Raw genomic sequence first — 13733 nt, forward strand, 5'->3', positions numbered from 1 at the left:
GATGGGTCCCCCAAAACAAATATAGTCTTGGTGAAAAAGGAATATCCCATCGTATGGTTGATTTGATAAAGTCATGTATCTCAGTCCAAAAGATTTGGGTTTTAGGACAGGTCCAAATCATATGGGTCAATGTGCCCACCCCAGTCTAACATCTCCAGCATTCAGGGGACTGCATGAGGTTTGCCCTATACAGTCTATGTGGCGACCAGTAAATTCAGTGTAGTAATTTGAATTGGATTAGTCTCGTTCTAAGTAACTCCTAAGAGACTGAATCTTGGCTGGTCTCCTCTGACCCACTGATTTAATTCCCTGCCACCAGGGACCTTTTTACCCGTGGCACAATATGATTGTGCATACAAATGGATTAGCTTTTCAATACTACCCAAGAACGAGGACGGCTCACACTGGAGCCGACACTGAACTCATCAGTGTCAATCAAACTCATCAGCAACCAGCTTAAGGTATGTTGCTTTGACTGATCATTATACCTTACAGTGATATCACCTATGATTGTAATAACTTGTTTCAGACTGATTCACTGTTTATTAAAATATAATATACATTCTGTTTCTTTCTCCAGAGGAGCTTGCATCTGATAAAAGCAGCAGGGACAAATCCAGGAAACAAACGGTTAGACGGAAAGAGTAAAAGGGTACACCGTGCACAAAGTTTTGAACCTCATTACAGCGCCAGTTTAAGATGGGGTTTTGGTCCACTCATCTGGTCTGGATTCTGCTGACTTCAATGAAGGGATAGATCCTTGCAATGAAATGCAGGAATGTATTCGTAAAATATAGTTTGAGTTAGAGTTAATGGCACCAAATGTGATTTAATAGAATGAATGAAAAACTGATGTGTGTATTAAAAACATTGAATATTAAACTGCAAATCTGTCCTCAGTAGTTTTCCTCTGACACCGATGCATAAACTCTACCGGTCAACTCCGTCCCAGCGGTACCCCGGTGGAATATTGAACCGTTTTGGAGCTGGAGCTGGGCCTTTATATCGAGGTATATTGTGGGAGTAGAAGTGTGTTTCCCTAGATCAGGGGTGTCCAACTCCAGGCCTCAAGGACCGGCACTCGAGGCCTGGAGTTGCCTACACCATTCCCTGAGCATCTAGAGCAGGGGTGTCAACACACTTGAGTCAGATGATTAGTTCATTCCCAGGCCTCTGGAGAACTTCAACACATGTTGGAGAGGTAATTTAGCCATTTGAATCAGCTGTGTTGGATCAAGGACACATCTAAAACTTGCAGGACACCGGCACTCGAGGCCTGGAGTTGCCTATCCTGACATAAACCAAACAGCCAACAAATGGTATCCACTACCTGAACAAGCGCGCCATCTTGTGGCCTCTTTCTGTCACTATATCTCCTTCAAAGCTTTGAAGTCTGAATTAGGAAAAAGCCCAATTTTATCTGCTTTGCTTTGGTGTAGAAAGCAATGAAACATTTTCCAAAGTCATGCCCTTTAATTCATAAAAGCGCATTACAAACATAAAGTTACTAAAAATGTGACTCAGAAAATTCACAAAAAATAGAAACAAACAAACAAAGCCCCAACATAACAATAACAGGATCGCCAAATGTATACTGCAGTTGAAGCACAGTACTGAACACCAATAAATAGTATCAATAAATAAATAGTAACAGCTTAGAATAACAGTGGCAAAACAGATCAAGCAGAAAGGTTCTGTTCTGTTGATTTTACATCACTACAGTATGAAGCAGAGCTCACATTACCTGGAAGGGCGTTGCAGAAAAGTGGAGCATAAAATTCAAATGTAACTTCTGTATATTTAGTCTTGACTCTTGGAGCAGAAAGTAAACCTTTTGCAAGTGATCTGAGAACAGTTCAGGGTAGCAGCTATTGTTAAGAGATTGGTGGTTGAAAGAGGAGTTAAAGAAGCCATGTATGTCCACTGTGAGCGACCATCTTTTAACAGAGGCGGTGGTTTACGACACCGTCTGCCATCTATAATCCAGTTTTGAGATCCCTTCCCAGACGCCTTAACGCCCACTCACATCCTGGGCCATCTGACCTCAGGAAATCACATGATAGGGTGGGGCTAGGTTTCACAATGAGCTCACCCGAAACCTTGGCTGATTGTGACCTGCACCCATTTTCACACCTTGGCTCATGTGATTAGGTCGAGGATCATTAGGGGGTCCATTGTCCCTCTCGGTGGGTTACTCCCACAGAGCTTAAATCTGGGACTCTCCACCATTGGACCCTAGAACTGAAGAAGCTTCTCGGATGAGAGGTGAAACATCTTCGAGGAACTTAAAGAAGTCCAGACGCTTTTCTTTCCAAGCTCCTTAGAGTAAAAAGACAAGCTTCTTATGAATCCTTAGCTTTTTCTTTTAGGAGTCTATAAAGACACCACTTGAGGGTTTTTTTTTCTTTTTAAATCATGCCAAGACATGACCCCTTTAAATCATTATTTAGTGTCAAGATGAAGGTAAGACTGATTTTATAATTAGAACCCCCCCCCCCCCACACACACACACACACACACACATGTTCCATTTTCTTCATCTCAAACTCTATCTCAGTCCAGTGAGCTCTGACTTCACAGTAAATTAGAATCAGGTTTTAAGTTGTATCTTTATTGAAAACACAGGAAACAAATGCAGCATCTTCCAAAGTAATATTTACAATAATAGTAATATTTACCCAGAGTACAGTTGTGTTTATGCATACAAATAGCAAATCGCTAAATATTTATGTTGGACCATATCTGAGTCATCATTATTACCGGAAACATTCCAATATTGTTTCAGTGCTTCTTGGAAGAAAAGATTAGACAGAGAGAGACGGTTACATCTGTGCAGCATGTTGTTCAGCGTTTTTTATGCAAGGGATGTTTGTGGACGTAGACAAAAAGCAGAGATGGGTTAGATGTGTGTGCTCGTGCACTAGCCTGTATGTTTTCTGTAAAATAGCTTTCTTAGCTGTGTGTATGATAGTAGAAAAGCAGCAGGTAGACCATCCATGACCAGGAGTTCTTCAGAAGCAGGCTTACAGCTGAGCAGCTGAGAATATTATCTGCCAAAGAAGAAAAGTGGGTTCACACAGACCTCTTAATATTTGTCTTCCCCTCATGCCCACTGCTTCAGATCCACCCATACAGGCGCACTTGCCAGTACACTTACCCTTCTGAACAGTGATGTTTTCACCCTGCCCAGATATTTTGCACAGGAAGGTGGTGTTGTCTGAGAGTTTATCTCTGAAGTCGGACAGCGTCATTCTGTAGCCGACGGGCTCCAGCTCCTCCACTCTGCTTTTGTCTTTGAACAAGTTATTTGCTGATTCACCGGACACATTGGTGTTAATGGTCTCCTGCCTGGGTCCGATAGACCACGAGAACTGATAGGTGTTGATTTTATTAGGCTTGGGCTCGATCAGACAGTCTACTCTCAGTTCCTCATCATCTTCCACGCACACGGTCATACGCTTAGATTTTACTGGAATGAGCATCACTGGGACAAAAAACACAAAATTACATACTTTGTGAAGCAGTTTCAAAGCTAAGCATTCAAGTGCTTTTTTCCCTCCTCGACAGTAATATTTCCTAAAAATGTTTCTCACCTCCCAACACTCCATATACAAATAGAGACTTAAGCATGCTGAAAAAGTCCCATCCACCTTTAAACAAAAAAGAAGAAGAAAGAGGAAACCTGAGGACAAAGAAAGAGCAACACATAAATTGTAAACAAGCTTGCAGTGACGCATCAAATTGTATTATGATCTCTGTGGGTTGGGCTCTCTGGGAACATATGAGGTCAGGTTGGGTGAGGTCATAACAATATTTCTAGTATGGATTTTGATTTAAAAAACAAAAACAAAACAAGGTTAAAATGCTCTGTCCTCTGCCTACATCCACAACTTGATCCACCTGTGGCAAAATCTAATGATGATGCAGAATAAAAAGAGGATGACACGGTTCTGGTTTTCCCTGGTTTGTTTAGCTAAACTGTTTCTCATGCCTTTCCAATTACATTGAAACACTTCACATTTATCATTATCACAAGCATTATCATTTTAATCTTAAAGGTTAAAGCCTGTTTATCTCTGCTCGCAGCTTTTGCCTGCTATCATAATCTGGATGTTTCCACAGTCTTGCTCATCTAGTACCATCCAGTGACCCAGTCCTCACATATAGTCCCCGAAGGTGCAGATGAACATCTTCTTGGGGTCTTACCTCCTGCCAAGGCTGAATGATGCAGCAGCTTCTTCCTGCGTGGTCTCGTCTGGCTGTGGAGCTGCAGGAGGTCACCTCAATGTGCTGCACTGCAAAGCCCGACAAGTCTGAGAAGAGATGGAGCAGCACAGAAATGTGGAGGGAGAGTGGGAGGGATGATGGTTGAAGAGAGAGTGCTGATTCGTCTTTCTCCTCTGCAGTGCCTGACGAAGGACATCAGTGGGCAGGCTGTCTGTGCATGGAAAGGAAAAACTCAGTCATCATTTTTACCAGCACAGTGTGAGGACAGTGAGTCTCCTCCTCCGGTCATCTCACTTTTCTCGTACATTCTGAGTCCTCTCCTCCCAATTTGTCCTTCATTTTGTTATCTTGTACTCTCTGTCTGATTTACTCTTCTGCAACATTAATGACTTTCAACATGATGAATAATTATTTTAATGCGTTTTATGTAACAAGAATATGACTATAACCTTACTGTACTGATCAGAGGTACGACACAAATTATTTTGCAGTATAGAGAGAACACACACACACACACACACACACACACACACACACACACACACACACACACACACACACAGGCTAGAAATTTCTAGCACCAGTTACAGTGACTCAGGGTCTCCATCCAGAGGCCAATTCAAGGAATTGCACAGACTGATGCAGATTTTATATAGTGCGCTTCTAACGTGACTGTGCTGGGTTTCCTGTATATGGACTGATATAGAGACTGATTTGTGAAGGGCCCTGCTGGGCACGCTATATTAAATTGCCACAAAGTGGCTACAAAGAAATGTAAAACAACTGATATTAGACACATAATGTCATACAAAACACTGGCAAAACACACAAAACAACAAAGAAAAGAGTAAAAATGATCCAAATGAAACAAAAAGTGATAAAAGTGGGACAAAAAAAATAGGTGCAAATGACCACAAAGCTACAAAGATTTGTTACAGATACAGAATAACCGAAGTGAGACAAAAACTGTGATGCAAAATGAGCAGAGATGGAAAGCAATTAAAAGCAAGTAACAAAGTAACTACGAAGACATCAAACTAATATTAGAGTACAAAAATAAGTTTAAAGAGATGTAAAATGATCCCAAGGTTACACAAAACGTGAACAAATACACAATGTGAAACATAACTCTTTAAGTGTGGGTGTCCTCAGTCGTTTACATGTTGGTTCCCATGTTCATTTAATCATCTGTGTACATATCAAATATCAAAAGTACTGTGTAAAAATGACAATATGGAAGCCATCTGCATCATCCACAGGCTGATATTCAGAGAGTAAAAACATAAGGAAACTTCTAATCAAACTTCTAATATGAACTTTTTTTTTCAATACTTTTTTACTCTCTTCGCCTGTTTTCATGATCACATGGGATTGTGCAGTTCCCAGGCTGTAAGAACACATCTGGACAGGTTGCTTGTTGCTCAGATGATAACACTGGCAGTTTATTAAAATTCATACTATAGCTATAGTCCACTTACAGCTGCATGAGCTGAAAGCATTGACCTCACAGAACAGTGCTGCCTCTTTCCCTTAAATTTTCAATTGCATTCTCAGTCTTGCTTCCTTATATGCTGTAATGTTGTAGATTCAATTTCGGGTGCCTTTCTGGAGCTGCCCTCTGCAGCAGTCACCCTGGACATACAGGCAAGGGTTTAATACTTCATTTTGTAATCATTTCACCGTGATGCAGACTCGTTCATACAATTAATGTTATCATTAAATAAAATTTGTTAAAATTAGTTTATGTCATTTTCTATAATGCAGGGATGGGTATTTCAGCATATTCGCATATGACAGGAAACTATTGAGTCATTTAGTCTTTCACATTCTCACATTCTCAAAGCTTCTTTGGATATTTGGTTCCTTTTGTCGTCTTCTCTGTCAAGATGATCCCACAAACTCTAGGAGTACTTTTGTACATGGATAATTCCACCAATTTTGACATGATATCCAACACTACATCCAGACTCAAACAATGACAGAGTCTCCACTATGCTTTACAGATGGCTGCAGACATTCACTGTTGTACCTCCCTCCTGACCTCCTCAGTAACTGATGATGATTAAAACTGAGAGTTTCACATTTGGATTAATCACTCAATAAGACCTGCTACCACTGATTTTCAGATAAGTCCTTGTGGAACTTAGCACACCTGTTTTTTCTCCCTGTTTCCCTTCTTTAAGAATGATTTCTTGACAGTTGCCTTAAGATCATTTCTGACGAGGCTTCAGTGAACAGAAAATGGATCTGCTTAAGGTCCAGATGCATCCAATTTGTAAGGACACGTTGCATGTTGAGATGTACCAAGTTTTTGGCTAATAGCTCGTCTAAACTTATTGATATGAAAATACAATTTTGTGTCTGTTAAACTGTGATATCTTGGCATTTTTTTGTAGACTTGACTAAAGAAATGAGAAACAAATGATGTGTTTTTGACAGACAGTTAGTAACAAAATGCATAAAGTTGGTTCTTTGCTAAGTTGCCTGTTATGTGTGGACACAACGCTGGTTCATCCCCTGAGTTAGGTGCTTTTGTATGGTTGAACGATTCATTGTACAGTACACGGACTGGATTAAAATGGGTGAAAAAGAAGAAAGACTTTAGAAGAAGTCTGCCTTCTTAAAATATAAATATATATTTATATACATACAGGAAAATATAAAGTAAAATAAAGAGACAGCACTAATCAGTTGGAACATTTTTTTCCTGCAAAACCTAGGCTCCATTATTATTAACTGATTGCTTAATTCAAAAGGTAGCATACAGTATAGACCACAAATGTAACTGTGGCTGTATTAATGTGTGAGGTTTCAGCTCACTGTTAAAGGAAGGTTGGCAGGGGTAAGTCCCCCCGGACCACAATTGCTGAAGCTCTGCTTCTGTCCGAGCGCTTAATTGCGTCAACTGAGAGTGCTCATTTAAAATAGGATGTACACACTAACAGTTTACGCTGCTCAGCCCTCACACAGTGGCAGATATCTGTCAGGCGGGACTGGGGGTAGGCTCTCTCGGAAATAATCTGCCCACGCGTTAAGCTGCTTTATCCCCGCCAAGCCTCGGTCGGACAGAGACGCCGCAGCTCCGCTCGCAGTCACAGCCTCAATTAGAAGAGGGGGGCAGAGAAAGGAAAAGTGACCAAAGGTGCGGAGCAAGTTTGAGAAATCGTTTTCTTTTTTCAGGATAACAGTGTGTGAATCAGAAGTGTGCGCTGCTGTTTGCTCGGATACATGACTGGACTCAGACAGACGCTCCTGAAGTCGAACCTACTGCTGTCTGGGAGGCAGGAGGCGTAAAACAAGTTAACAGAGGGAATTTAATAGCCACAGCCAGACGCTGGCAAGGGTGGCATGGGCATGGAAAAGGCTGGAGTGTGGATATTCCTGATAACAGCTTGTTTTAATCCAGGTGAGCTACTCTGCTTTTACAAAAGCCCGTTAATTAATGTTAATGTGAGCCCGGTTCTGCTCAACCAGGTGAAAGAAGTGCTGTGTGATAATGCGAATTTTGATGTCGATCCGCTACCTGTATTGCCAACACCAAAACCGATACTTTGAACCTGTAGAGGCAGCTGTAATTTAAGAGATGAATCAATGTCAATTTGCTAATTCTGAACACAGTTTAATGACTACTAAATCACTGTGATTTTTACTTTCCACGATAATTAGTTAACAGCATAAAAGCACACATTTCAGGTTCATGTACATCACAGTCAACATAAAAGGGTTCATGAAGTACTGGACTGATCATGCTAATATCAATTCAGTACCAATACTAGCATTGGTTTCGATACTGCCGATTTTTGGATTGATCTGCCCAACTCCAGGTGAAAATCATGATTTCTCCGCTCTATGGCGATCCCAGTGAATGGGATGAAGTCAAAAAAACAAACTCATTTAATATAAACAGGTTAACCCAAAAGATAGAGAACTAACATGATTTTCAGAGCTTTATGATATTTATAAACCCTTTATAAAACAGAGAATTAACACATCTCTGTTGTTTTATTAATGCACTCTTATTTTGGGTTGCCAGGTTGTGGATGGTTATTACTTCTGCTAAATATTAGTGCATTTTTGTATGCGTATAAACCAGGTGGATATATTAATACCCATTACCATTAATTATAGCATCATAAAGAGTTTGCATGTTGCATTAAAGGCAGAAATAATCTAGACATATTTGTTGCACCCCGGATCTTTTTTTCCCCACTGTGATTGACACGTTCACAGCCTGAAACTCCACTCTCATCTGCCCGTTTAAGTCTTTTCATCTGTCAAACTACAATCAGCAGTGATCAACTCCACAGGAAGTCGTACACAATGTCAGCAGGTGCGCTGCTGCAATCACACTAAAAACACAGGTGCCAGCGGAGAAAGTGTGCCACATATAAATGTGTGTATGTGTTTGGATGAATGGAGTAACTCTTGCTTTACTGTAACAGGTGCAGCGGTGTAATCACACTAAGCCAGGGCCAAACATACAGCTGTCATAAGAGTTGTGGTCTTGTAATATTGAAGCAGAGGGTGGGTGGGTGGGACCGAGGTATATATATTGCATAATGGCAAAAGCTATTGTGGCTGCATATGGACGCTGAGCTGCTCGGACATCTGCTGTGATTGCTTTTTTCGCTCGTTCGGTGATAAAACCCCCAACTCCTGTGTGGGCTGAGCAGTAGTGTGCCTGTGTGCATACATGTGTTATTAGTGAGTATGAGGCTGGTGCATGTGTGCAGGATTGTCATGCTAAAGGCCAGAGCTGTGGATTAGAGCAGGGAGCAGAAGGGTGTAACAAGTTGATTGCTGCCAAGTCCCAGCCGGCTGACTGTTGCTGCAGTGTATCTGTCTTTTCTCTGGGCTCATGCAGACTCAGAGCACCTCTGCAGGTCTGTCAGATGGTGTAGGGTGTCACCAGGCTGATGTGAGTGCTGTCGCCACACTGTCCCCCCCTTTTGGAATATAAAAGTTTGAAATCCGTGTCTGCGGACTGACACAAAAAAAGGCTGAGTGAGACCAACAAATAGACATCCTCATGAATTCTAGCATAATCCACTGTCCACAGCTGGAACACACAGACGCTACCCCACAAAAATAATCCATCACAAACACACAGCCCGTCTGTTCCCTCCAGTTTTTTTTCCTTTCTCTTCTGTGTACCCCTTTCTCATTAGAGTCTGCAAATATTACGGCTCCCCCCCGCCGTCCCCCATCGTCTCTCAAACATTTGCTCTTCCTTCACAGATATTTTCCTCATTTCTCAGCATCTACCTCCCCCTCTTGGCTCTGTGTTCTCCTTTCATGTCTCAAACACAGATGCAGCAGCCATCATAATCCTTCATGAACTGCCGGCTGAACACCGGCCAAGCGTACTCTCCACGTTCCTGCGCTGCCACAGGGATTACACACTCGCATAGACACAAACATGTGTGGGTGTGTATTACACGCGCACAAACACACGTGCACACAAATTCCAAACAAACACAATGAGAGCTTATAATCGATCTGGGGGGAAATTAAAGAGAAGTTGGTTTTTTTTCATTTCATATTAGACAGAAATGGGCTGGAGCTCACACAGTTTAGTAAATGGAGTAAATGGAGGTCTACAAGTCAGTTTGATGCTGTGCAACCTTTTTGTTGGTGCTGCTGTGTGAATTTACATATAGTGGCATATATCATATCATATATGTTACTGTCAGGCCACCTGTAGTATGCACAAGGCAGGCTTCGGTGTGAGTGTTGTGTGTTTTTGTGCATGAGCACTCTACCTTTTAAAGAGGGCCTCTTTAAAAGTCTCACTATATTAGTTTTTTAATATCTGATTGACTTGAAATTTTGAACTTTTTATAGTAAATTTTGGCATAAAAAATGGACTTAGTGTCAGTCAAACCCCCAAAAAGAGAGAGGGAAATAGTTTGGTTTTCCTCTTTTGCCAGTTTAATCAGTCAAATGATTTTACAATGTGAATATACAATAATAAAAAAGAGACACAAATAGAGTGTATAATCCCCGATCAATCACAGATTTGATGGCCTAAAGATTAAACTGCTAATCTGTCCTCTTCCTCTGTCACATCAGGTCAGTTTTTTTCTTCTGGGTAGCAAAACACTGCAGTTTACTGCAGAAATCTTTATTAACAGAACCACGGCAGGTGATGAGATCAGTCTGAGTTTTTTTTAAACTCTCAGACACATGTTTGTAGTTACTTTATCTCTTTGGTATTGAGTTTGATCTCTGTGAACCAGTCATTCACAGAGATCATTTCATGAGTTAACCATAAGTCAGAAAGTTGTTTAACTGCAATTGAATGTTTAACTTGACCAAAATTGTAAAATAATTTACTGCTACCATAACTACAGATTTATGGCTACTGGTTGCTGCAGAGGTACTTTAAATTTAATGTATTGTCACATTAGGTCATTGTTTTTCATTGGTTTTGTGGTTTTAGACAGACTTTAGGAGTTGTTTTAATTAGAGTTTCAATAATTAGCAATCTCTTTAGGGCTGTATTTTACTGGTTGCTTACAAAAGGTTGGTGGGTCACTTCCAGCCGGAGACACAAATCCCCTTTGGGGTTGTGTCAGGAAGGGCGTCCGGTTTAAACTGCTGTCAGATCAAACATGGAGAGCGACCCGTTTGGGCGACCCCTTGTGACAAGGGAACAACGGGGAAAAAAAGGCAGCTCTAAAGAAAACAGAGATCAGCATTTTTACAGGAACTTAAAGTAATTACAGCAACAACTTGTACAATAATAAAACTCATGCTTGAACTGTTAATTAAGAGATTGATCGTGATAATACTCTTCCTTTCTTCCTTATTTTTTAAAAGCCTTCTACAACACCTGCAGGCACCTCTATTTTGAATTGTCACACATACAAGAAAATGTTCAAATTAGCCTCTCACGTAATGGCGCAGAAAGATGGGGATATCCACTCAGGATGCGAGGGAAAGGTCCAGCATGGTCTGGCTGCACGTTGCACATTCAAGTGTGAAACAATATTGCTATTGTTTTGTGCTTTTCCCATGCTCTTCTGTTGCCCATGCAGTGCTGTTTATGGAGTATTGCCATGTGGAGCTGTGAGGTCATTTCCCATACTCTAAACAATGGAAGAATGTGAATGGACGCAATAGGAAAGAGGAACGTGGGAGAGATGTAGGGCAAATGAGATATGAGTGTGGTGTGTGTGTGTGTGTGTGTGTGTGTGTGTGTCAAGTTGGTCTATCGGTTCTTACCTTAAGCCCATAATGAGCTCAGCTGCTCAGCTCAGTAGGGGGTGCTATCAATGGGAGGTGTGTGTGTTAAAAAAAAATCCCACATAAGTGAAAGTGGGTCACGCCATGGATGAAGTTACAATTACACTTTTCAGTGTTACTCACCGTGTTGTCTCATATTAACCAGATCTGATTAACAGTGAAAGAAAATTGCCCGGTTAAGTGAACTGCAAGAGCAAATCTTAAGCGGTGGGATAAGCAGCAGGTTAAAACTCACTGCTCGACATCTTTGGGGTTAGAAGCAGGAATAATAGGTACATTAAGCAGATCTGTGGGGTCAGGAACCTTTTCTCTAAAAGGAGTCATTTTCATGCATGGAGCTGCAAACTATATGTTGGTTCGACCCAGTATTTTGAGTTTCTTATGTTTTGGTTTATTTTTGCATTATGGATTAGTTCTTATTCTCTGGTGATACTGTTTTGATTATAATTATATTCTGATTATTTAGTTATCCGATGATGATGATGTTGATGATGACGATGATGATTATTTCTGGTTTAGGTTTTGTTATCTTGCCCTCATGTTTGGTTTAGGTTGCCTGTGCTTAGTCTTCTCTGCCCGTATGTCCCTCTGTCTGTCCATGACATCATTATGCCTGTTTACGAGTCTGTGTCTCTGTCTGTCGTGTGCTTCCTGTTTTATTTTGTAGGTCTGTGTCCTATGTCAGTGCGTTCAGCTTTGTGCTCTCCCTGTCTCGTCAGTGTAATCAGCGTCAGCCGTGTCTCCCAGCTGTTTCCTCTTCGCTCCGTTCACCTCTTGTATTTAGTGTCTGTGTCTTCCCCTACTCGGTGTCGCATCGTTAACGTCTGTTCACCCTCGCTTCCTCTGTGTGTTCCGTTTGCCAGCCAGCCAGCCAGCCAGCCAGCCAGCCTGCCTGCCTGTCTGCCTAGTTATTCTGTTCTTCCAGTTTAGTTAGTGTTTTTCTGTTCTGCTTCTTACCAGCAATAAAGCTGTGTTTTGAGTTACTTCCGCCTCAGTGAGTCCTGCATTTTGGGTCCTCTCTTCCTGCCTGCCTACACACAGGCATGACACAGGCTTTTTCATGGCACCACCACCAGTGTATATGCCACAGGTTAACCTACCAGTATGCACAACCTCTTTAATCAAAATTATATTTTTAATGCTAAAATAGAATTACTGGGTAAAACTTTATAATAATGTCACACCATTAAGTGTTATTAAGGTATTAGCAAGTGCTTTATTCATAATTCGGCTTTCTTAAAAGTCAAGTTTGTGACAGATTTCTAAAATATTTGTTTGTTTTTTTGACAGTTGGTCTAATAAATGTGTTAAGCAGTGTATAGTTAAGGCAAAGACTCCTTGTTATCTTTGGCATGAATAATTTCTTGTCACAGCTACCTGAAATGTGTTTCCGCTGCCACATTCGTTTCCAGTCCTAAATGTATTTAGCATACCTTAGCATAATGACTGGAAACAGGGTGCAAGAGTTTTCCTGGCTTATATAGCTGGCTTCCCAGCCCCTCTGGTAGTTATGGTACAGTATATTTCCTGAACTGTCTGGCTCACATAAATGTCACCACACATTTCATTCTTCATGATTTTGCAGGCTTTTTCAAAGTTTTAAGTGTGAGTTTAAAGCGCTAACATATGATTGAGCACAACAAAAGATAAATGCTGTGGCATTAGTGAGTCACTTTAGGATCCTTTTAAATGCCATTTACATATTTGTTTATAATTCTTTAGCCATTAGTGGCATTTTTTTTTTGCGACAAGCTGTTATTTGTTACTTTTAAAAAGCTTTGACTCAAGTCAAAGCTTTTTGAAGACAAATGCTCCATTGTTACCTTTCTGAGGTGCTATATCATAGAATTACATGAAGTAAATGTACTCCATAACCTGTACTTATTCTTGTCGTGCTGTCAGGCCACAAAAAAAATTAAATAAAAATTAAGGGCTGTCGTAGACACATTCTTAATATTGTCATGATCAAATTCTTGTCAACAGTAAATCAAAGAAACAGCAGTTCTAATAATGATTTTTTTCATTTACCTAAAAACTGGACAGCCAGTGTTGTATCATAGTGATACAGATATTTCATTCTGCAAACACACAGCTTCTTTATTTCTGATGTTCATCTTACACCAGCTGTGTTTACCTTGATTCAATATGTTTTCGGGGAAATAGCTTGCATTCACTGGCAACACTTTGTTAAAATTGAATAGGAGGTGATGGCTGAAATATTACATATTTCCATATTTAGAACAAGAAGAATGCTTCAG

The 13733-nt window shown here is 40.7% G+C and overlaps 2 protein-coding genes across 3 annotated transcripts in view; one reads left to right on the plus strand and one right to left on the minus strand.

Moving 5' to 3' along the window:
• Window positions 1-2584: 2584 nt before the first annotated feature.
• Window positions 2585-4394, minus strand: LOC102208889 (thy-1 membrane glycoprotein). 2 transcript variants are annotated; one of them, XM_005754878.2, is made up of 4 exons: window positions 4207-4394; window positions 3594-3650; window positions 3158-3484; window positions 2585-3050 (listed from the first exon to the last, which is right to left on the minus strand). In XM_005754878.2, exons 2-4 carry the CDS (start codon window positions 3628-3630, stop codon window positions 2953-2955), a joined length of 462 nt encoding a protein of 153 aa, XP_005754935.1. In that variant the 5' UTR covers window positions 3631-3650; window positions 4207-4394; the 3' UTR covers window positions 2585-2952. The 2 variants fall into 2 exon arrangements, with proteins under 2 accessions (XP_005754935.1, XP_013763433.1); XM_013907979.1 differs by having other exon boundaries at window positions 3594-3682; window positions 4207-4392.
• A 2827-nt stretch (window positions 4395-7221) lies between these two features.
• The window catches only part of nectin1a (nectin cell adhesion molecule 1a), a 25832-nt gene continuing 19320 nt past the window's right edge, over window positions 7222-13733 (plus strand). The window contains exon 1 of the mRNA XM_005754879.1: window positions 7222-7633. Coding sequence (XP_005754936.1) covers window positions 7576-7633 — 58 coding nt within the window. The 5' untranslated portion in view covers window positions 7222-7575. The remainder of the gene's footprint in view (window positions 7634-13733) is intronic.

Source organism: Pundamilia nyererei, unplaced genomic scaffold (genome assembly GCF_000239375.1).
Source record: "Pundamilia nyererei isolate P.nyererei 1_Seehausen unplaced genomic scaffold, PunNye1.0 scaffold00719, whole genome shotgun sequence".
In the NCBI taxonomy this organism is placed as follows: Eukaryota; Metazoa; Chordata; class Actinopteri; order Cichliformes; family Cichlidae; genus Pundamilia; species Pundamilia nyererei.